The sequence below is a fragment of the Notolepis coatsorum genome, assembly GCF_963971535.1.
Source record: "Notolepis coatsorum genome assembly, chromosome: 5".
NCBI lineage: Eukaryota > Metazoa > Chordata > Actinopteri > Aulopiformes > Paralepididae > Notolepis > Notolepis coatsorum.
Window position 1 is genome coordinate 61,183,658 of NC_140169.1, and position 23,943 is coordinate 61,207,600.

General features: G+C 45.4%; 1 protein-coding gene across 1 annotated transcript in view; it reads right to left on the bottom strand.

The window, feature by feature from the left end:
* Positions 1-23,943, bottom strand: part of LOC311228770 (uncharacterized protein) — a 234,057-nt gene that overhangs the window by 205,893 nt on the left and 4,221 nt on the right. The window contains exon 2 of the mRNA XM_084314710.1: positions 4,775-4,872. Within this exon, the coding sequence (XP_084170836.1) occupies positions 4,775-4,872 (98 nt within the window). The remainder of the gene's footprint in view (positions 1-4,774; positions 4,873-23,943) is intronic.

Consider the following 23,943-nt stretch of genomic DNA (forward strand, 5'->3'; position numbering starts at 1 on the left):
CACGTAAATTCTAGCCTCCGATCCCATGATGTAATTTATCTCCTGCCAAGTCCTGCGGAGAGTGAGGATTATAAAATGAACATGTTTTAAAGTGTGATGCTGTGTCATTTTAACAGCAGATACACTTTCTTAAATTCCATTGTCCCCGACAGTGCGGTGTGACGGGGAGCTCGGACGGGAATCGGGATGTGTTTGGCTGGTGTTATGATAGCATTAGCTGGAAAGATAGCTAGTTGGAACAACATCCGCTTTTAACGTTACATCAAATCAGATGATCGCCTGTCCTTTCTCGAGGACCTAACACTGTCCGTGACCGTCTATCAACAATAATGCACCCACGGTGAATTGTATTTAAGTTAAGTAGCTACGGACTAGCGTTAGCTGACTATTACTAACGTTATCTTAATGGCAATGCGGGAAGACGAGCTAGGTCAGTTAGCTTAGCTTGATAACGTTACCGTGTCTAAAGTTGGTGCTATTCACATAATCCAGCAATAATGGCTGCAGACCTGCAAGCAAAGTACAGCAAGTGCCAAAGGATAAGAGTCTGAGGCGGAGTTTCAAAAGAGAATGTTGAATATTTATTTTGCATCAAAAATCACAACATGAACGTTCTATCTGCCACTAGCTTACAGACTGAATAGGGTATATCTGCAGAGCCACTGAGTAGCGAGTGCAACACCGTTTAATGTCCGTGTGGATCATTGGAGTAGGGTATATCTGCAGTGCTGCAGCCCATACTCATTGATTAATGATACTAATACAAATCTATACAATCACCTGTTATTGAATAAATACTATACGTTCTAGTTATTACTAAAAAACAGTATAACAGTATCTAAAAAAAAAAAAAAAAAAAAAAAAGTATAATTTATATAATTTTTTTTTTTAATTTTTTTTTTATGCACTGGTATCGGATAAATATCGGTATCGGCCGATACCCAAAGCTTAGGTATCGGAATCGGATCGGAAAGGGAAAAATGGTATCGGAACATCTCTACTAGGTACTAACAGGTACTATATATAACACACTAGGTACTAACAGGTACTTTATATAACACTAGATACTAACAGGTACTATATATAACACTAGGTACTAACAGGTACTATATAACACACTAGGTACTAACAGCAGGTACTATATATAACACACTAGATACTAACAGGTACTATATATAACACTAGGTACTAACAGGTACTATATATATAACACTAGGTACTAACAGGTACTATATATAACACTAGGTACTAACAGGTACTATATATAACACACTAGGTACTAACAGGTACTATATATAACACTAGGTACTAACAGGTACTATATATAACACACTAGGTACTAACAGGTACTATATATAACACTAGATACTAACAGGTACTATATATAACACACTAGGTACTAACAGGTACTATATATAACACTATGTACTAACAGGTACTATATATAACACTAGATACTAACATGTACTATATATAACACACTAGATACTAACAGGTACTTTATATAACACTATGTACTAACAGGTACTATATATAACACTAGGTACTAACAGGTACTATATATAACACACTAGGTACTAACAGGTACTATATATAACACTAGGTACTAACAGGTACTATATATAACACACTAGGTACTAACAGGTACTATATATAACACTAGATACTAACAGGTACTATATATAACACACTAGGTACTAACAGGTACTATATATAACACTATGTACTAACAGGTACTATATATAACACTAGATACTAACAGGTACTATATATAACACACTAGATACTAACAGGTACTTTATATAACACTATGTACTAACAGGTACTATATATAACACTAGATACTAACAGGTACTATATATAACACACTAGATACTAACAGGTACTTTATATAACACTATGTACTAACAGGTACTATATATAACACTTGATACTAACAGGTACTATATATAACACTAGGTACTTACAGGTACTTTATATAACACTAGGTACTAACAGGTACTATATATAACACTAGGTACTAACAGGTACTATATATAACACACTAGGTACTAACATGTACTATATATAACACACTAGGTACTAACAGGTACTTTATATAACACTAGATACTAACAGGTACTATATATAACACTAGGTACTAACAGGTACTATATAACACACTAGGTACTAACAGCAGGTACTATATATAACACACTAGATACTACCAGGTACTATATATAACACTAGGTACTAACAGGTACTATATATAACACTAGGTACTAACAGGTACTATATATACCACTAGGTACTAACAGGTACTTTATATAACACTAGGTACTAACAGGTACTTTATATAACACTAGATACTAACAGGTACTATATATAACACTAGGTACTAACAGGTACTATATAACACACTAGGTACTAACAGCAGGTACTATATATAACACACTAGATACTAACAGGTACTATATATAACACTAGGTACTAACAGGTACTATATATAACACTAGGTACTAACAGGTACTATATATAACACTAGGTACTAACAGGTACTATATATAACACTAGGTACTAACAGGTACTATATATAACACTAGATACTAGCTCGCCACATTTTAGCCATGGGGGGAAATCAGTACGGCAATATATTGCAATATTTTGTGTGCCGATATTATATCGATACAGTGATGCCAAATTATTTAATTTCTTTACGTGACGCTCCCATTTTTACTGCAATAACAAGTATTGAAATGAGGTGAACAGACTGAAAACATTATCTTATTAGATCAAACTGATGGTGTAGTTTTACCTTCGTTACCTTGAAGACTGCCCTATTGCAGTAACTTGTGTATCCTATAAAAAACTGAAAAACGATTCCAAAGTGTATCCCTGTCTCACCCTCTCCTCCCTGTCTCACCCTCTCCTCCCTGTCTCACCCTCTCCTCCCTGTCTCACCCTCTCCTCCCTGTCTCACCCTCTCCTCCCTGTCTCACCCTCTCCTCCCTGTCTCACCCTCTCATCCCTGTCTCACCCTATCCCTGTCTCACCCTCTCATCCCTGTCTCACCCTCTCCTCCCTGTCTCACCCTCTCCCTGTCTCACCCTCTCCTCCCTGTCTCACCCTCTCCCTGACTCACCCTCTCCTCCCTGTCTCACCCTCTCTCTGTCTCACCCTCTCCTCCCTGTCTCACCCTCTCCTCCCTGTCTCACCCTCTCCCTGTCTCACCCTCTCCTCCCTGCCTCACCCTCTCCTCCCTGTCTCACCCTCTCCCTGTCTCACCCTCTCCCTGTCTCACCCTCTCCTCCCTGTCTCACCATCTCTCTGTCTCACCCTCTCCTCCCTGTCTCACCCTCTCCTCCCTGTCTCACCCTCTCATCCCTGTCTCACCCTCTCCTCCCTGTTTCACCCTCTCTCTGTCTCACCCTCTCCTCCCTGTCTCACCCTATCTCTGTCTCACCCTCTCCTCCCTGTCTCACCCTCTCCCTGTCTCACCCTCTCATCCCTGTCTCCCCATATCCTCCCTGTCTCACCCTCTCCTCCCTGTCTCACCCTCTCATCCCTGTCTCACCCTCTCTCTGTCTCACCCTCTCCTCCCTGTCTCACCATCTCCTCCCTGTCTCACCCTCTCATCCCTGTCTCACCCTCTCTCTGTCTCACACTCTCCTCCCTGTCTCACCCTCTCCTCCCTGTCTCACCCTATCCTTCCTGTCTCACCCTCTCCTCCCTGTCTCACCCTCTCCCTGTCTCACCCTCGCCTCCCTGTCTCACCCTCTCATCCCTGTCTCACCCTCTCCTTCCTGTCTCACGCTCTCCTCCCTGTCTCACCATCTCCCTGTCTCACCCTCTCCCTGTCTCACCCTCTCCTCCCTGGCTCACCCTCTCCTCCCTGTCTCACCCTCTCCCTGTCTCACCCTCTCCTCCCTGTCTCACCCTCTCCTCCCTGTCTCACCCTCTCCTCTCTGTCTCACCCTCTCCTCCCTGTCTCACCCTCTCCTCCCTGTCTCACCCTCTCCTCCCTGTCTCACCCTCTCCTCCCTGTCTCACCCTCTCATCCCTGTCTCACCCTCTCCTCCCTGTATCACCCTCTCCCTGTCTCACCATCTCCCTGTCTCACCCTCTCATCCCTGTCTCACCCTCTCCCTGTCTCACCCTATCCCTGTCTCACCCTCTCCTCCCTGTCTCACCCTCTTTCTGTCTCACCCTCTCCTCCCTGTCTCACCCTCTCCTCCCTGTCTCACCCTCTCCCTGTCTCACCCTCTCCTCCCTGTCTCACCCTCTCCTCCCTGTCTCACCCTCTCCCTGTCTCACCCTCTCCCTGTCTCACCCTCTCCTCCCTGTCTCACCCTCTCTCTGTCTCACCCTCTCCTCCCTGTCTCACCCTCTCCTCCCTGTCTCACCCTCTCCTCCCTGTCTCACCCTCTCCCTGTCTCACCCTCTCCTCCCTGCCTCACCCTCTCTCTGTCTCACCCTCTCCTCCCTGTCTCACCCTCTCCTCCCTGTCTCACCCTCTCCCTGTCTCACCCTCTCTCCCCCTCTCTCCCTCTGAGGTTATTGTTGGTACTGCGGCTCAGGAGGTAGCGCAGTCTTCTGGTAGTCGGAAGGTTCCAGGTTCGATTCCCGCTCCTCCCCAGGCAGCTTGTCCTTGAGCAAGACACTTAACCCTCTAACTGAGCCGGTTTACAAAAGCAGTATTAGTACATTCATACCTAGTTTTGTACCAAGAACACCTAGTTTACAGAGAAAGTCACGCAGTTACCGCTCTCCGCCTCTCGAGGGCAGTGTGACTCACCTTCTCTCTGAGGAAGAGCGCCGTGGCAAAGATACAGTAGAGGAGGAGGACCGCGTCCAGGAAGTAGCAGATGAGAGAGTCTCTCACAGGCATGGCTTCTACACACAGAGGAAGACACACACACACACACACACACACACACACACACACACACACACACACACACACACACACATAGAGGAAGACACACACACATGCACACACACAGAGGAACACACTCACACACACACACACACACCCACACACACACAGAGGAAGACACACACACACACACACACACGCACACACACACACAGAGGAACACACACTCACACACACACACACACACACACACACACACACACACCCACAGTCCCCCACACACACACACACACACACACACACACAGTCACATACACACACACACACACACACACACACACAGAGGAACACACACTCACACACACACACACACACACACACGCACACACACAGAGGAACACACACTCACACACACACACACACACACACAGTCACAAACACACACACACACACACAGAGGAAGACACACACACACACGCACACACACAGAGGAACACACACACACACACACACACAGTCACAAACACACACACACACAGTCACAAACACACACACACACACAGTCACAAACACACACACACACACACAGAGGAACACACACTCACACACACAAACACACACACACACACAGTCACAACACACACACACACACACACACACACACACAGAGGAACACACACTCACACACACAAACACACACACACGCACAGTCACAAACACACACACAGTTACAAACACACACAGTCACACACATACACACACACACACACACACAGTCACAAACACACACACACAGTCACAAACACACACACACACACAGTCACAACAAACACACACACACACAGTCACAAACACACACAGTCACAAACATGTACACAGTTACAAACACACACACACACACACTCACAAACACACACACACAGTCACAAACACACACACACAGTCACAAACACACACAGTCACACACATACACACACATACACAGTTACAAACACACACACACACAGTCACAAATACACACACAGTTACAAACACACACAGTCACACACATACACACAGTTACAAACACACACACAGAGGAACACACACTCTCACACACACACACACACACCCACACACACACAGAGGAAGACACACACACACGCACACACCCACCCACACACACACAGTCACAAACACACACACACACACACACACACACACAGAGGAACACACACACACACACACAGAGGAACACACACTCACACACACACACACACACACACACACACACACAGAGGAACACACACACACACACACACAGTCACAAACACACACACACACACACACACACACACACAGAGGAACACACTCTCACACACACAAACACACACACACAGTCACAAACACACACACACACGCACAGTCACAAACACACAGTTACAAACACACACAGTCACACACATACACACACACACAGTCACAAACACACACACACACAGTTACATACACACACACACAGTCACAAACACACACACACACACAGTCACAAACACACACACACACAGTCACAACAAACACACACACACACAGTCACAAACACACACACAGTTACAAACACACACAGTCACACACATACACACACATACACAGTTACAAACACACACACACACACTCATAAACACACACACAGTCACAAACACACACACAGTCACAAACACACACAGTCACACACATACACACACATACACAGTTACAAACACACACACACAGTCACAAATACACACACAGTCACAAACACACACAGTCACACACATACACACACAGTCACAAACACACACAGTTACAAACACACACACTCACAAACACACACACACACAGTCACAAACACACACACACAGTTACAAATACACACAGTCACACACATACACGCACATACACAGTTACAAACACACACACAGTCACAAATACACACACATACACACAGTCACATACACACGCAGTTATAAAACACACACACATACACACACATACACACAGTTACAAACACACGTACACAATCACACACAGTCACAAACATACATACACACACACACGCACACACACACACACACACACACACACACACACACACACACACACACACACACACACACACACACACACACACACACACACAGATACATGTGTTAATGAGAATTCTTCTTAGAACCCTCTGCCTAAAGTTAGTTCTCTGAAACAATAAAGGAAAACGTCCTGTAGCTTAATAAAGAGCTTCCTGTCATGCAGGTGTTCTGTGGTCTGAGCGAGGTGGCGTTTCTAGTTCAGCGCTTCAGCTGATTCTCTCAGAGCCCGGCCAGTGGACCGCGCTGACACTTCCTGACCGCGCTGACGCTTCCTGGCCGCGCTGACGCCTCCTGACCGCGCTGACGCCTCCTGACCGCGCTGACGCTTCCGGAGCTCTCAAAGGAAACTCGCTCAGTAACATATCACAGTGTTCAGATGTTGCTTTATTGTACATCAGGGGTCAGCAACCTTTTTGATTCAAAGTGCCATTTTAAAATGTTCTTGTTCATCAGTGTGCCATATCAACATTAAGGTAACATTACGTTTAATTAGCAATAGTAGCAATAGTTTTAATAACCATTTTCCTCTAATAATTATATAAGAGCGCTTATTTATTTATTTTTCCTCTTTTTCTATTTTTCTCCCATCCCAATTACCCCCTGCGCCAGTTCTTCCTTCCCCTGTCTTGAACGTTGCTCGCATATGCCCCCCACTGGTCGGTTGTAGGGAGGATAGAAGCCTTGCATCACGTGTCCCCTCCGGTACACGAGGAGGCAGCCTGTCACATCTTTTCACCTGCCAGCGTGGACTCTCATTGGTGAGGTGTAACGTGTGGGAGGCTCACACTACCCCCGCCACTTCCTGTCTCTGCTGTGCAGGTGCCCTGACCGACCTGTAGGAGTCGCTGTTTACAACGTCCAGATTACCACCCATTGACTTCCACCCGCTGACTCTGCCAATTGAGTCAGTATGACGACTGGCCCAAGCCGGAGGCAATGCCGACAGCCGGAGTCGAACGCGGTGTCTCTTGCGTTGGTGACGAGCGCAATGTCCGCTGCGCCACCCAGCCGCACATATACAAGCGCTTATATAATTATTCGTCTGCCTCATCCTTTAAAGTTTTCTCATGTTTGGTCTCAAAATGGTGTTTATTAACACTTTAACTGCCGGAAGACGCTTTTAGGCGTCCTTCCCCGCCATGCTCAAGTTGCCGAAGACGCCGTAACTCGTCTTTGATATCAATATTTCAAAAATCTGTGATCGGAATCATATTTCTTTTCCGGGGCCCTGAGACACAAGTGTGATCTCCTCTCAATCCTCTAGCGGTTCAAGACCGCCATCTGGTGGCCGATCGGCAGATCGAAAAAACGGATGTTACCTTTAACCCGGTAGGACTCACTCCATAGGGTCCGGGCACTCGCTAGTGTTAGAGAGACTCAGTCTTCACACAGTGAACATCGATCGCTGCAAATAACTCGAAAAAACAACATGATTTGGACGTATATATTATTATACAACCTGGAAATGGACCGGATATTTCTATATCCCATAATAGGAAAATGTCTGTTCCACGCTCATCGCCCAATGGCGCGAGGAAGATACGGTAAGATTCAGCGTTATTTTTCAATGTGTACGATACTAACTGCTATGATGAACATTTGAGCCACATTAGATGAATGGTATAACGCTGCCCACGGAATTATAAACACCCCCTCGGCCATCCGGTCAACATCAGATTACGTGTAGTAACTTCCAGAAGTACGTCTAGTTGGAATTTTTTATATCGCGCTGATTGCCATCAAACTGTATTTGATCATCAATATAATACATTTGGGGCTATAAATCACGTTCTGGAGAAAGCTGCAGAAAGAGATGAAAACATACTTATACTTTAGATCATATTTTAGTATGAATATGTGAATGAAAAAGTTTAACGTTCATACACCCTGAACAATACATATAGGACCTTGAATGGGCCCTAATAATGGCAATTTAGCAATAGAATTTAAAAAGTTATAGCCCTGCAAAGAAGGGGAATTTCTCCATAGACAAATAGAGCCGGCAACCTATGGTATATCATGAATTTAGCCTTAGGCAATCAAAGTGTTAACACTCAATGTTTGGCAAACAACAACAGACGGACCCTTCTGATTGGCTCTGACCCCAAAACATCCCCGGTATATCAAGTAGATAGATAAGTATAAAATAAGTATAAAATAGAAGTCAAGTACGTAAACAAAAGTGCTCAATATACATATATACAATGCAGAGTAGAAAAAGTAACTGAGTTACAATACAATATACAGTACAATGCAGAAATGGGATGCGGTACAATTTAGGGTAAGGTGCAATGAGGTAAGAGTTGTAGTGCAAATCTCTTTACTAATAAATATAATAAGTGTGTTAAAGTGTCTAAAGTGGGTAAAGTGGGTGCTACAGTGAGTTGTTTATCAGTCAAACTACCATAAATAACAGGCTGTGCAAGAAGTAACTCTGCGTGGGGATAAGAGACACTTTCCCAAAAGGTTCCTCTCTTACACACTTGCTAGCGTGCCATTGGTTAACCCTTTCACTGCCACACGACAGAAGGTTAGCCCTTTACTATTACACAACCGACGGCGATGCTCCATCATTAGCATCATTAGCTCCGCGGATCTTAATGATGCTAATGATGGAGCATCGCCGTCGGTTGTGTGATAGTAAAGGGCTAACCTTCTGTGGCAGTGAAAGGGTTAAGAAACCGTTGGGGGTTAAGAGGTCGCTGACCCCTGTTGTACATGAACATTATCATCTGACTGCAGATACACCCGTCATTTGGAATGACCCATTGCTAACGTGTCATTGATTGTTGCTAAATCGGACAGCGTATCTTATGACATAAGTTGACACAAAACTAAATAAAATAACATGGTTAAAAGGAATGTGAGTCAGACAGAGAAATCGGTATGGAACACACAATAAGAATGGCCTTGCACAAATGCAAATAACAGACCAATCACAGCTAAGACAGAATGGTGCACTCTGACCAATCACAGCTGAGACAGAATGATTAAACATGTGCTCTGACCAATCACAGCTGAGACAGAATGATTAAACATGTGCTCTGACTAATCACAGCTGAGACAGAATGATTAAACATGTGCTCTGACTAATCACAGCTGAGACAGAATGATTAAACATGTGCTCTGATCAATCACAGCTAAGACAGAATGATTAAACATGTGCTCTGATCAATCACAGCTAAGACAGAATGATTAAACATGTGCTCTGACCAATCACAGCTAAGACAGAATGATTAAACATGTGCTCTGATCAATCACCCCTAAGAAATGTCTATTTTATTATTTAGTATTATTGCACAATCAAAGCGGGCATGGCCATCCGCATTTCACTGTATGCCCTGGTATGTATGTGACAAATAAACCTCTTGAATCTTGAAAGAATGATTAAACATGCGCTCTGACCAATCACAGCTAAAACAGTATAAATAACATGCACCCTGACCAATCACAGCTAAGACAGTATAAATAACATGCACCCTGACCAATCACAGCTAAGACAGTATAAATAACATGCACCCTGACCAATCACAGCTAAGACAGAATGATTAAACATGCACCCTGACCAATCACAGCTAAGACAGAATGATTAAACATGCACCCTGACCAATCACATCTAAGACAGAATGACATACTGGGACACAAGATATGTGCTTATCATTTCATGTGTGTTCATTAACCTCTTATCCGCCGGGGTACCACCACGCGTGCACGTCGCAGCACATTTGCCCTTGTCTAATTGGCTTCAGGCTGTGTTATTACCAATCAACCTACACATAGTTTGAAAGCTAAAATGGCCGCTGTTTAATTGACACCCTACTCAACCTATTACGTGCTTCCAAACTCCGGTTATAAGACCAAACAGTGTTAGCTGTTAGTTGGACCAGACGGCCATTTTGGAAAAGCATACCGATACAAACTTTAGAGAAAATAGGGTAAGGTGCAATGAGGTAAGAGTTGTAGTGCAAATCTCTTTACTAATAAATATAATAAGTGTGTTAAAATGTCTAAAGTGGGTAAAGTGGGTGCTACAGTGAGTTGTTTATCAGTCAAACTACCATAAATAACAGGCTGTGCAAGAAGTAACTCTGCGTGGGGATAAGAGACACTTTCCCAAAAGGTTCCTCTCTTACACACTTGCTAGCGTGCCATTGGTTAACCCTTTCACTGCCACACGACAGAAGGTTAGCCCTTTACTATTACACAACCGACGGCGATGCTCCATCATTAGCATCATTAGCTCCGCGGATCTTAATGATGCTAATGATGGAGCATCGCCGTCGGTTGTGTGATAGTAAAGGGCTAACCTTCTGTGGCAGTGAAAGGGTTAAGAAACCGTTGGGGGTTAAGAGGTCGCTGACCCCTGTTGTACATGAACATTATCATCTGACTGCAGATACACCCGTCATTTGGAATGACCCATTGCTAACGTGTCATTGATTGTTGCTAAATCGGACAGCGTATCTTATGACATAAGTTGACACAAAACTAAATAAAATAACATGGTTAAAAGGAATGTGAGTCAGACAGAGAAATCGGTATGGAACACACAATAAGAATGGCCTTGCACAAATGCAAATAACAGACCAATCACAGCTAAGACAGAATGGTGCACTCTGACCAATCACAGCTGAGACAGAATGATTAAACATGTGCTCTGACCAATCACAGCTGAGACAGAATGATTAAACATGTGCTCTGACTAATCACAGCTGAGACAGAATGATTAAACATGTGCTCTGACTAATCACAGCTGAGACAGAATGATTAAACATGTGCTCTGACCAATCACAGCTAAGACAGAATGATTAAACATGTGCTCTGATCAATCACCCCTAAGAAATGTCTATTTTATTATTTAGTATTATTGCACAATCAAAGCGGGCATGGCCATCCGCATTTCACTGTATGCCCTGGTATGTATGTGACAAATAAACCTCTTGAATCTTGAAAGAATGATTAAACATGCGCTCTGACCAATCACAGCTAAAACAGTATAAATAACATGCACCCTGACCAATCACAGCTAAGACAGTATAAATAACATGCACCCTGACCAATCACAGCTAAGACAGAATGATTAAACATGCACCCTGACCAATCACATCTAAGACAGAATGACATACTGGGACACAAGATATGTGCTTATCATTTCATGTGTGTTCATTAACCTCTTATCCGCCGGGGTACCACCACGCGTGCACGTCGCAGCACATTTGCCCTTGTCTAATTGGCTTCAGGCTGTGTTATTACCAATCAACCTACACATAGTTTGAAAGCTAAAATGGCCGCTGTTTGATTGACACCCTACTCAACCTATTACGTGCTTCCAAACTCCGGTTATAAGACCAAACAGTGTTAGCTGTTAGTTGGACCAGACGGCCATTTTGGAAAAGCATACCGATACAAACTTTAGAGAAAATAGGGTAAGGTGCAATGAGGTAAGAGTTGTAGTGCAAATCTCTTTACTAATAAATATAATAAGTGTGTTAAAGTGTCTAAAGTGGGTAAAGTGGGTGCTATAGTGAGTTGTTTATCAGTCAAACTACCATAAATAACAGGCTGTGCAAGAAGTAACTCTGCGTGGGGATAAGAGACACTTTCCCAAAAGGTTCCTCTCTTACACACTTGCTAGCGTGCCATTGGTTAACCCTTTCACTGCCACACGACAGAAGGTTAGCCCTTTACTATTACACAACCGACGGCGATGCTCCATCATTAGCATCATTAGCTCCGCGGATCTTAATGATGCTAATGATGGAGCATCGCCGTCGGTTGTGTGATAGTAAAGGGCTAACCTTCTGTGGCAGTGAAAGGGTTAAGAAACCGTTGGGGGTTAAGAGGTCGCTGACCCCTGTTGTACATGAACATTATCATCTGACTGCAGATACACCCGTCATTTGGAATGACCCATTGCTAACGTGTCATTGATTGTTGCTAAATCGGACAGCGTATCTTATGACATAAGTTGACACAAAACTAAATAAAATAACATGGTTAAAAGGAATGTGAGTCAGACAGAGAAATCGGTATGGAACACACAATAAGAATGGCCTTGCACAAATGCAAATAACAGACCAATCACAGCTAAGACAGAATGGTGCACTCTGACCAATCACAGCTGAGACAGAATGATTAAACATGTGCTCTGACCAATCACAGCTAAGACAGAATGATTAAACATGTGCTCTGATCAATCACCCCTAAGAAATGTCTATTTTATTATTTAGTATTATTGCACAATCAAAGCGGGCATGGCCATCCGCATTTCACTGTATGCCCTGGTATGTATGTGACAAATAAACCTCTTGAATCTTGAAAGAATGATTAAACATGCGCTCTGACCAATCACAGCTAAAACAGTATAAATAACATGCACCCTGACCAATCACAGCTAAGACAGTATAAATAACATGCACCCTGACCAATCACAGCTAAGACAGTATAAATAACATGCACCCTGACCAATCACAGCTAAGACAGAATGATTAAACATGCACCCTGACCAATCACAGCTAAGACAGAATGATTAAACATGCACCCTGACCAATCACATCTAAGACAGAATGACATACTGGGACACAAGATATGTGCTTATCATTTCATGTGTGTTCATTAACCTCTTATCCGCCGGGGTACCACCACGCGTGCACGTCGCAGCACATTTGCCCTCGTCTAATTGGCTTCAGGCTGTGTTATTACCAATCAACCTACACATAGTTTGAAAGCTAAAATGGCCGCTGTTTGATTGACACCCTACTCAACCTATTACGTGCTTCCAAACTCCGGTTATAAGACCAAACAGTGTTAGCTGTTAGTTGGACCAGACGGCCATTTTGGAAAAGCATACCGATACAAACTTTAGAGAAAATAGGGTAAGGTGCAATGAGGTAAGAGTTGTAGTGCACATCTCTTTACTAATAAATATAATAAGTGTGTTAAAGTGTCTAAAGTGGGTAAAGTGGGTGCTATAGTGAGTTGTTTATCAGTCAAACTACCATAAATAACAGGCTGTGCAAGAAGTAACTCTGCGTGGGGATAAGAGACACTTTCCCAAAAGGTTCCTCTCTTACACACTTGCTAGCGTGCCATTGGTTAACCCTTTCACTGCCACACGACAGAAGGTTAGCCCTTTACTATTACACAACCGACGGCGATGCTCCATCATTAGCATCATTAGCTCCGTGGATCTTAATGATGCTAATGATGGAGCATCGCCGTCGGTTGTGTGATAGTAAAGGGCTAACCTTCTGTGGCAGTGAAAGGGTTAAGAAACCGTTGGGGGTTAAGAGGTCGCTGACCCCTGTTGTACATGAACATTATCATCTGACTGCAGATACACCCGTCATTTGGAATGACCCATTGCTAACGTGTCATTGATTGTTGCTAAATCGGACAGCGTATCTTATGACATAAGTTGACACAACTAAATAAAATAACATGGTTAAAAGGAATGTGAGTCAGACAGAGAAATCGATATGGAACACACAATAAGAATGGCCTTGCACAAATGCAAATAACAGACCAATCACAGCTAAGACAGAATGGTGCACTCTGACCAATCACAGCTGAGACAGAATGATTAAACATGTGCTCTGACCAATCACAGCTGAGACAGAATGATTAAACATGTGCTCTGACCAATCACAGCTGAGACAGAATGATTAAACATGTGCTCTGACTAATCACAGCTGAGACAGAATGATTAAACATGTGCTCTGACTAATCACAGCTGAGACAGAATGATTAAACATGTGCTCTGATCAATCACAGCTAAGACAGAATGATTAAACATGTGCTCTGATCAATCACCCCTAAGAAATGTCTATTTTATTATTTAGTATTATTGCACAATCAAAGCGGGCATGGCCACCCGCATTTCACTGTATGCCCTGGTATGTATGTGACAAATAAACCTTGAATCTTGAAAGAATGATTAAACATGCGCTCTGACCAATCACAGCTAAAACAGTATAAATAACATGCACCCTGACCAATCACAGCTAAGACAGTATAAATAACATGCACCCTGACCAATCACAGCTAAGACAGTATAAATAACATGCACCCTGACCAATCACAGCTAAGACAGAATGATTAAACATGCACCCTGACCAATCACAGCTAAGACAGAATGATTAAACATGCACCCTGACCAATCACATCTAAGACAGAATGACATACTGGGACACAAGATATGTGCTTATCATTTCATGTGTGTTCATTAACCTCTTATCCGCCGGGGTACCACCACGCGTGCACGTCGCAGCACATTTGCCCTTGTCTAATTGGCTTCAGGCTGTGTTATTACCAATCAACCTACACATAGTTTGAAAGCTAAAATGGCCACTGTTTGATTGACACCCTACTCAACCTATTACGTGCTTCCAAACTCCGGTTATAAGACCAAACAGTGTTAGCTGTTAGTTGGACCAGACGGCCATTTTGGAAAAGCATACCGATACAAACTTTAGAGAAAATAGGGTAAGGTGCAATGAGGTAAGAGTTGTAGTGCAAATCTCTTTACTAATAAATATAATAAGTGTGTTAAAATGTCTAAAGTGGGTAAAGTGGGTGCTACAGTGAGTTGTTTATCAGTCAAACTACCATAAATAACAGGCTGTGCAAGAAGTAACTCTGCGTGGGGATAAGAGACACTTTCCCAAAAGGTTCCTCTCTTACACACTTGCTAGCGTGCCATTGGTTAACCCTTTCACTGCCACACGACAGAAGGTTAGCCCTTTACTATTACACAACCGACGGCGATGCTCCATCATTAGCATCATTAGCTCCACGGATCTTAATGATGCTAATGATGGAGCATCGCCGTCGGTTGTGTGATAGTAAAGGGCTAACCTTCTGTGGCAGTGAAAGGGTTAAGAAACCGTTGGGGGTTAAGAGGTCGCTGACCCCTGTTGTACATGAACATTATCATCTGACTGCAGATACACCCGTCATTTGGAATGACCCATTGCTAACGTGTCATTGATTGTTGCTAAATCGGACAGCGTATCTTATGACATAAGTTGACACAAAACTAAATAAAATAACATGGTTAAAAGGAATGTGAGTCAGACAGAGAAATCGGTATGGAACACACAATAAGAATGGCCTTGCACAAATGCAAATAACAGACCAATCACAGCTAAGACAGAATGGTGCACTCTGACCAATCACAGCTGAGACAGAATGATTAAACATGTGCTCTGACCAATCACAGCTGAGACAGAATGATTAAACATGTGCTCTGACTAATCACAGCTAAGACAGAATGATTAAACATGTGCTCTGATCAATCACCCCTAAGAAATGTCTATTTTATTATTTAGTATTATTGCACAATCAAAGCGGGCATGGCCACCCGCATTTCACTGTATGCCCTGGTATGTATGTGACAAATAAACCTCTTGAATCTTGAAAGAATGATTAAACATGCGCTCTGACCAATCACAGCTAAAACAGTATAAATAACATGCACCCTGACCAATCACAGCTAAGACAGTATAAATAACATGCACCCTGACCAATCACAGCTAAGACAGTATAAATAACATGCACCCTGACCAATCACAGCTAAGACAGAATGATTAAACATGCACCCTGACCAATCACATCTAAGACAGAATGACATACTGGGACACAAGATATGTGCTTATCATTTCATGTGTGTTCATTAACCTCTTATCCGCCGGGGTACCACCACGCGTGCACGTCGCAGCACATTTGCCCTCGTCTAATTGGCTTCAGGCTGTGTTATTACCAATCAACCTACACATAGTTTGAAAGCTAAAATGGCCGCTGTTTGATTGACACCCTACTCAACCTATTACGTGCTTCCAAACTCCGGTTATAAGACCAAACAGTGTTAGCTGTTAGTTGGACCAGACGGCCATTTTGGAAAAGCATACCGATACAAACTTTAGAAAAAATACAGATTTTCCCTGGTATTGTTAATAAACTTTGGACCTGTACCAGATAAGACTTCAGGCTATGGACCCGTTGTGTTTTGCAGCTCATACCTATCAGCTGGAACTATTTAGCAGACATCTGTTTGTAAACTAATTCAGATGTAAGTAAAAGAAACATTTATTTCAGTGTGTTCAAACCTCTGTAACTCTATTACTATTATTTAAATAGTTTTTTATTGTTTTTTTAAAGGTTCAACAACATTCTATACATACGTACAAACATACATACAATACATGACTACATATAACCGCACAATACCTAAAATAAATGAAAAATAAAGTAGACAAAGAGAAAAAGAAAAGAAAAAGAAAAATAATAATAATAATAAAATAAAATTGCATTGTTCTTATACAGGTTGTCACTTGCCATATAGAAATTGCCTATCTAATAAATCACCGTCTTATGCCTAAGCATCCTCAGCCGGGAATTTTAGATTAAAATAATCAAAAAATGGCTGCCAAACTTGGAAGAATTTCTGGGTAGAGCCCCTGGTGGAGTATTTAAGTCTCTCAAGTTTTAGGTGTGCCATCACATCTTCGACCCAGCGTCGATGTGATGGAGGAATGGCTGACTTCCAGTTAAGCAAGATAAGGCGTCTAGCCAACAAAGAGGAGAAGGCCACACAGCATCTGATTGAGCAACAGATACCCTGATTTCGCCAGGGAGCACTCCAAAAACTGCAACCAAGTGGTTGGGGCTGATCTCCCTGTCACACATGAATGAAATGGTTTCAAAAACAGAAAGCCAGAATCGGGATAGTGATGGGCATGACCAGAACAGAGTGTCTGGAGCCTGATGGCACCTGGGGCAGGTCGGATCCACATCCGGGTAGATCTCAGCAAGTCTGCTCTTAGAGAGGTGTAGTCTATGGAATACCTTGAATTGGAGTAATCCATGTCTGATGCAGACAGATGATGAATGTATTCTTTTAATTGCCAATTGCCAAGAATCTTCAGGGATTTCAAGTCCCATATCCTTACCCCATGACTCCCTGATACGGTCCAGTGATGGGGATGCCATCTCTTGGATATCACTGTATAGTGAACTCACTATCCTCTTTTGTTTTGGGTCTCCCTCCAGCCACTTATAACTATATTACATTATAGGACTCAACCTCCTGTTGTGGAAGAAGATTCAGAATGTTTCCTTTCAAAAGAGATGCATGTGCTATAAGTGGTTCAAGTAATAAATCGCAAATTACTTTGGGTACTTTGGGTATGTCAGTCGTTTTTATGCATAATGTGCCCTCAGCATCACGGGCTAACCCCTGTCCCTGTCTCTCTGTGAGTGGATGTCTCGGGTGATAATGTGATGATATACAGCCTATACAGCCAGCCCTGGTCCTGCCCCTGATGGGCCCGTCAAGGTGGTGTGATCTTCCCTGCGCCGTCCTCGATGTGGCCTCCAGTGTCGATTGCAGCGGCTCAAACTGGATCTGCTCTCCGCCATCTTCAGTTTGACCGACAGCGCCTAACCACGCCCGCTCTGCTTCACCTGGATCTGAGGCGTTCTCCTGCCCCCTGGGTCTAACCACGCCCGCTCTGCTTCACCTGGATCTGAGGCGTTCTCCTGCCCCCTGGGTCTAACCACGCCCCGCTCTGCTTCACCTGGATCTGAGGCGTTCTCCTGCCCCCTGGGTCTAACCACGCCCGCTCTGCTTCACCTGGATCTGAGGCGTTCTCCTGCCCCCTGGGTCTAACCACGCCCGCTCTGCTTCACCTGGATCTGAGGCTGTCTCCTGCCCCCTGGGTCTAACCACGCCCGCTCTGCTTCACCTGGATCTGAGGCGTTCTCCTGCCCCCTGGGTCTAACCACGCCCGCTCTGCTTCACCTGGATCTGAGGCTGTCTCCTGCCCCCTGGGTCTAACCACGCCCGCTCTGCTTCACCTGGATCTGAGGCGTTCTCCTGCCCCCTGGGTCTAACCACGCCCGCTCTGCTTCACCTGGATCTGAGGCTGTCTCCTGCCCCCTGGGTCTAACCACGCCCGCTCTGCTTCACCTGGATCTGAGGCGTTCTCCTGCCCCCTGGGTCTAACCACGCCCGCTCTGCTTCACCTGGATCTGAGGCTGTCTCCTGCCCCCTGGGTCTAACCACGCCCCGCTCTGCTTCACCTGGATCTGAGGCGTTCTCCTGCCCCCTGGGTCTAACCACGCCCGCTCTGCTTCACCTGGATCTGAGGCGTTCTCCTGCCCCCTGGGTCTAACCACGCCCGCTCTGCTTCACCTGGATCTGAGGCTGTCTCCTGCCCCCTGGGTCTAACCACGCCCCGCTCTGCTTCACCTGGATCTGAGGCGTTCTCCTGCCCCCTGGGTCTAACCACGCCCCGCTCTGCTTCACCTGGATCTGAGGCTGTCTCCTGCCCCCTGGGTCTAACCACGCCCGCTCTGCTTCACCTGGATCTGAGGCGTTCTCCTGCCCCCTGGGTCTAACCACGCCCGCTCTGCTTCACCTGGATCTGAGGCGTTCTCCTGCCCCCTGGGTCTAACCACGCCCGCTCTGCTTCACCTGGATCTGAGGCGTTCTCCTGCCCCCTGGGTCTAACCACGCCCCGCTCTGCTTCACCTGGATCTGAGGCGTTCTCCTGCCCCCTGGGTCTAACCACGCCCGCTCTGCTTCACCTGGATCTGAGGCTGTCTCCTGCCCCCTGGGTCTAACCACGCCCGCTCTGCTTCACCTGGATCTGAGGCTGTCTCCTGCCCCCTGGGTCTAACCACGCCCGCTCTGCTTCACCTGGATCTGAGGCTGTCTCCTGCCCCCTGGGTCTAACCACGCCCAGCTCTGCTTCACCTGGATCTGAGGCGTTCTCCTGCCCCCTGGGTCTAACCACGCCCCGCTCTGCTTCACCTGGATCTGAGGCGTTCTCCTGCCCCCTGGGTCTAACCACGCCCGCTCTGCTTCACCTGGATCTGAGGCGTTCTCCTGCCCCCTGGGTCTAACCACGCCCGCTCTGCTTCACCTGGATCTGAGGCGTTCTCCTGCCCCCTGGGTCTAACCACGCCTGCTCTGCTTCACCTGGATCTGAGGCGTTCTCCTGCCCCCTGGGTCTAACCACGCCCGCTTTGCTTCACCTGGATCTGAGGCGTTCTCCTGCCCCCTGGGTCTAACCACGCCCCGCTCTGCTTCACCTGGATCTGAGGCTGTCTCCTGCCCCCTGGGTCTAACCACGCCCGCTCTGCTTCACCTGGATCTGAGGCTGTCTCCTGCCCCCTGGGTCTAACCACGCCCCGCTCTGCTTCACCTGGATCTGAGGCGTTCTCCTGCCCCCGGGGTCTAACCACGCCCGCTCTGCTTCACCTGGATCTGAGGCGTTCTCCTGCCCCCTGGGTCTAACCACGCCCCGCTCTGCTTCACCTGGATCTGAGGCTGTCTCCTGCCCCCTGGGTCTAACCACGCCCGCTCTGCTTCACCTGGATCTGAGGCTGTCTCCTGCCCCCTGGGTCTAACCACGCCCGCTCTGCTTCACCTGGATCTGAGGCGTTCTCCTGCCCCCTGGGTCTAACCACGCCCGCTCTGCTTCACCTGGATCTGAGGCGTTCTCCTGCCCCCTGGGTCTAACCACGCCCCGCTCTGCTTCACCTGGATCTGAGGCGTTCTCCTGCCCCCTGGGTCTAACCACGCCCGCTCTGCTTCACCTGGATCTGAGGCGTTCTCCTGCCCCCTGGGTCTAACCACGCCCGCTCTGCTTCACCTGGATCTGAGGCGTTCTCCTGCCCCCTGGGTCTAACCACGCCCGCTCTGCTTCACCTGGATCTGAGGCGTTCTCCTGCCCCCTGGGGAGAGTGACCTTGAGCCATCATCTTATTTCCCATACCAGTCAACTGTATGCTTTTTTGTTCTTAGTTCTATTATTATTTTAATAAAAAGAAAATAATACTTAAACACGTACTATTGCTACTGTATGTATGTATATGTGTTTATATTACATGTATATATCATGCACATACATACCAATTATTCACTTGTTCTATTCTCCATCCATCTATCATCCATAGCAACACCATATTATATCACCGACACCATGATGGGGGCTCCCCTCTGAACAGCCCTCTGGGGGGCCCCCCTCCCCCCTATTGCTAGGTTACAGGGAGTCTGAGGTCCCCCTCCCCCCTATTGCTAGGTTACAGGGAGTCTGAGGTCCCCCTACCCCCTATTGCTAGGTTACAGTCTGAGGTCCCCCTACCCCCCTATTGCTAGGTTACAGGGAGTCTGAGGTCCCCCTCCCCCTATTGCTAGGTTACAGGGATTATGAGGAGTTTCAAGTACCTCGGAGCCCACATATCCGAGGACTTGACATGGACCACACACATTGACAGTGTTGTGAAGAAGGCACGACAACGCCTCTACTTCCTCAGGCGCCTAAGGAAGTTCCAAGTCAGTCAGAAGATCCTTAGGAACTTCTACTCATGTACAATAGAGAGCATCCTGACCGGCAACATCACCTCCTGGTTTGGGAATAGCACTGCACAAGACCGTAGCAGACTACAAAGAGTGACACGTTCAGCCGAACGCACAATTAGAGGGGGGCTTCCCACCCTCCAGAACATTTACAACAAGCGGTGCAAGGGGAAGGCTAAGAGAATTATTAAGGACTCGAGCCACCCGAACAACTGCCTCTTTGAACTGCTGCCGTCAGGCAAGCGATACCGGAGTCTTATGGCGAGCACAGAAAGACTCAGAAGGAGCTTCTATCCCCAGGCCATCAGGCTGCTAAACGAAAATAATCGCTAAACGAACAATAATCACTATGCAACAACCATCAAATGCACACAGCACACACACCCACACGCACACACTCACTCAAACAAACAACACACTGCAGCACCCACTCTCCACACTTTAGATCACACAAACACACTTACACTTTATATTTATTGATAAAGGATTTGCACTACAACTCGTACACCTACTGTGAATTGTACCTAAACTGCACCTCGTCCATTTATGCCTTGCACTATATTGTATTGTATATTAGTACACTGCACAGTATTGTATATTGTATGGTAACTACGTCTACGAACATTGTACATATGTCAAAACTGAACACTGTGACCTCTTTTTTTTTTACTTCTAATTTTTACTATGTTTTTATTTCATACTTATCTTGTCATGCACAGTCTCTGGAGCGCAACAGTAAGAAGCATTTTGTACAAAAGTATTCTGTACTTCTGTATGACAACTATTAAAGAAACTTGAACTTGAACTTGAGGTCCCCCTACCCCCCTATTGCTAGGTTACAGTCTGAGGTCCCCCTCCCCCCTATTGCTAGGTTACAGTCTGAGGTCCCCCTCCCCCCTATTGCTAGGTTACAGGGAGTCTGAGGTCCCCCTCCCCCCTATTGCTAGGTTACAGGGATTATGAGGTCCCCCTACCCCCCTATTGCTAGGTTACAGTCTGAGGTCCCCCCCCCCCCTATTGCTAGGTTACAGGGAGTCTGAGGTCCCCCTCCCCCCTATTGCTAGGTTACAGGGAGTCTGAGGTCCCCCTACCCCCTATTGCTAGGTTACAGTCTGAGGTCCCCCTCCCCCCTATTGCTAGGTTACAGTCTGAGGTCCCCCTACCCCCCTATTGCTAGGTTACAGGGAGTCTGAGGTCCCCCTCCCCCTATTGCTAGGTTACAGGGAGTCGTTCCTTCTCTTCACTGGGGAAAGTCTGGGGGTGTTCGTTGCAAAATTGTGGATTTTATTGTGGATCTATTGTTATGTTACTTGTTGATCTGTAAAGCCCATCATTTTGGGCTATGCAAATGAAATAAGTTTGACTTGACTTGACTCGATTTACAGTATAATTTGCTGCACCTAATGACGAGAATGAGCTAGATTAAATTTCTTAAACATGTATCCCTATAACCAGTACTCGAGTTGTGGGAAAAAAAACAGGGGGGATGGTCAGGGCTGCAGATCTGCAGAGTTTGGGGAGGACGCAGAGTAGGGGGGTCCGGGGGCATCGTCCCCTGGCAGAACATTGTTATGATTTTAATACGCAAATGAAGCTTTTAGTATTTTGAAACTAGAATTACAGAGCGGGAGTAGATACACTACTCTTGATAGCACATATTATTGGGGGGGACAATTCACATTTTTCCAAATTTGGGGGGGACATGCAAAAGTGGTTGTAACGGAAGTCTATGGTCTTGTAGGTTAACAGTCCCAATTTACCATTTTGTTCAAACCAACAAAGTAAAATGTGTTTCTAGAATATTGAATTATAGTGTATTTAAAAAAACAGTTACTGGTATATGATCAAAACTGGTATCTAAAGGGTTGATTTTCAATTCTGATTAATTAAATCATTATGTAAATTAAACAATAACCTTTTCTGAAAAAAGGAGGAAAACAATGTGAAGAATATTGATCCATCATCATTTTATTGCGGTTCAAATACAAATATTTGATCTTACCATTCCCAAAGTTCGTTTTCTTTTCTTTTATTATTATCTTTTTCCCTCTCCTTTTTCCAATTTTTCTCCCATCCCACTGTTAGGCGTTATGCCAATTCCCAACCCCCTTCCTGGTTGTTGCGCACTCCCCCCTACTGTTGGTCCGAGAGGCCGGAGACTGTCACATGCGTTCCTCCGACGCAGGTGCAGCCAGCCGGCAGCCAGCCTGGCAGCGCAGATTCTCACGGGAGAGTGTAACGTGTGGAAGGTCGCACTACCTCTCTCCAGATCCTACCCAGATCCTATGAACGACCAGCCAAGCTGATAGCAATGCCGAGAGCTGGATTCGAACCCAGCGTCTCCAGCGTTGATGGCGAGCGCCTTGCCCACTACACCACCTAGCTGCCCCAAAGTTAGTTTTTTTAACAGGGCATCAAATGCTAATTGAAACTGCTTAGAAAAACAAATTCAAAATATATTCAAACGTATACAGAGAATACAAAATAGGACCAATCTTGTCAATGGCTGCCTACCCCACTCTCCCCCATCTCATAGACGTTTCCAAAGATTTCCATAATCATGCTTTTCGTCCTCAATCTTTCTTTCGGTATAAAGATTCACTATGGACAGGTCTGCT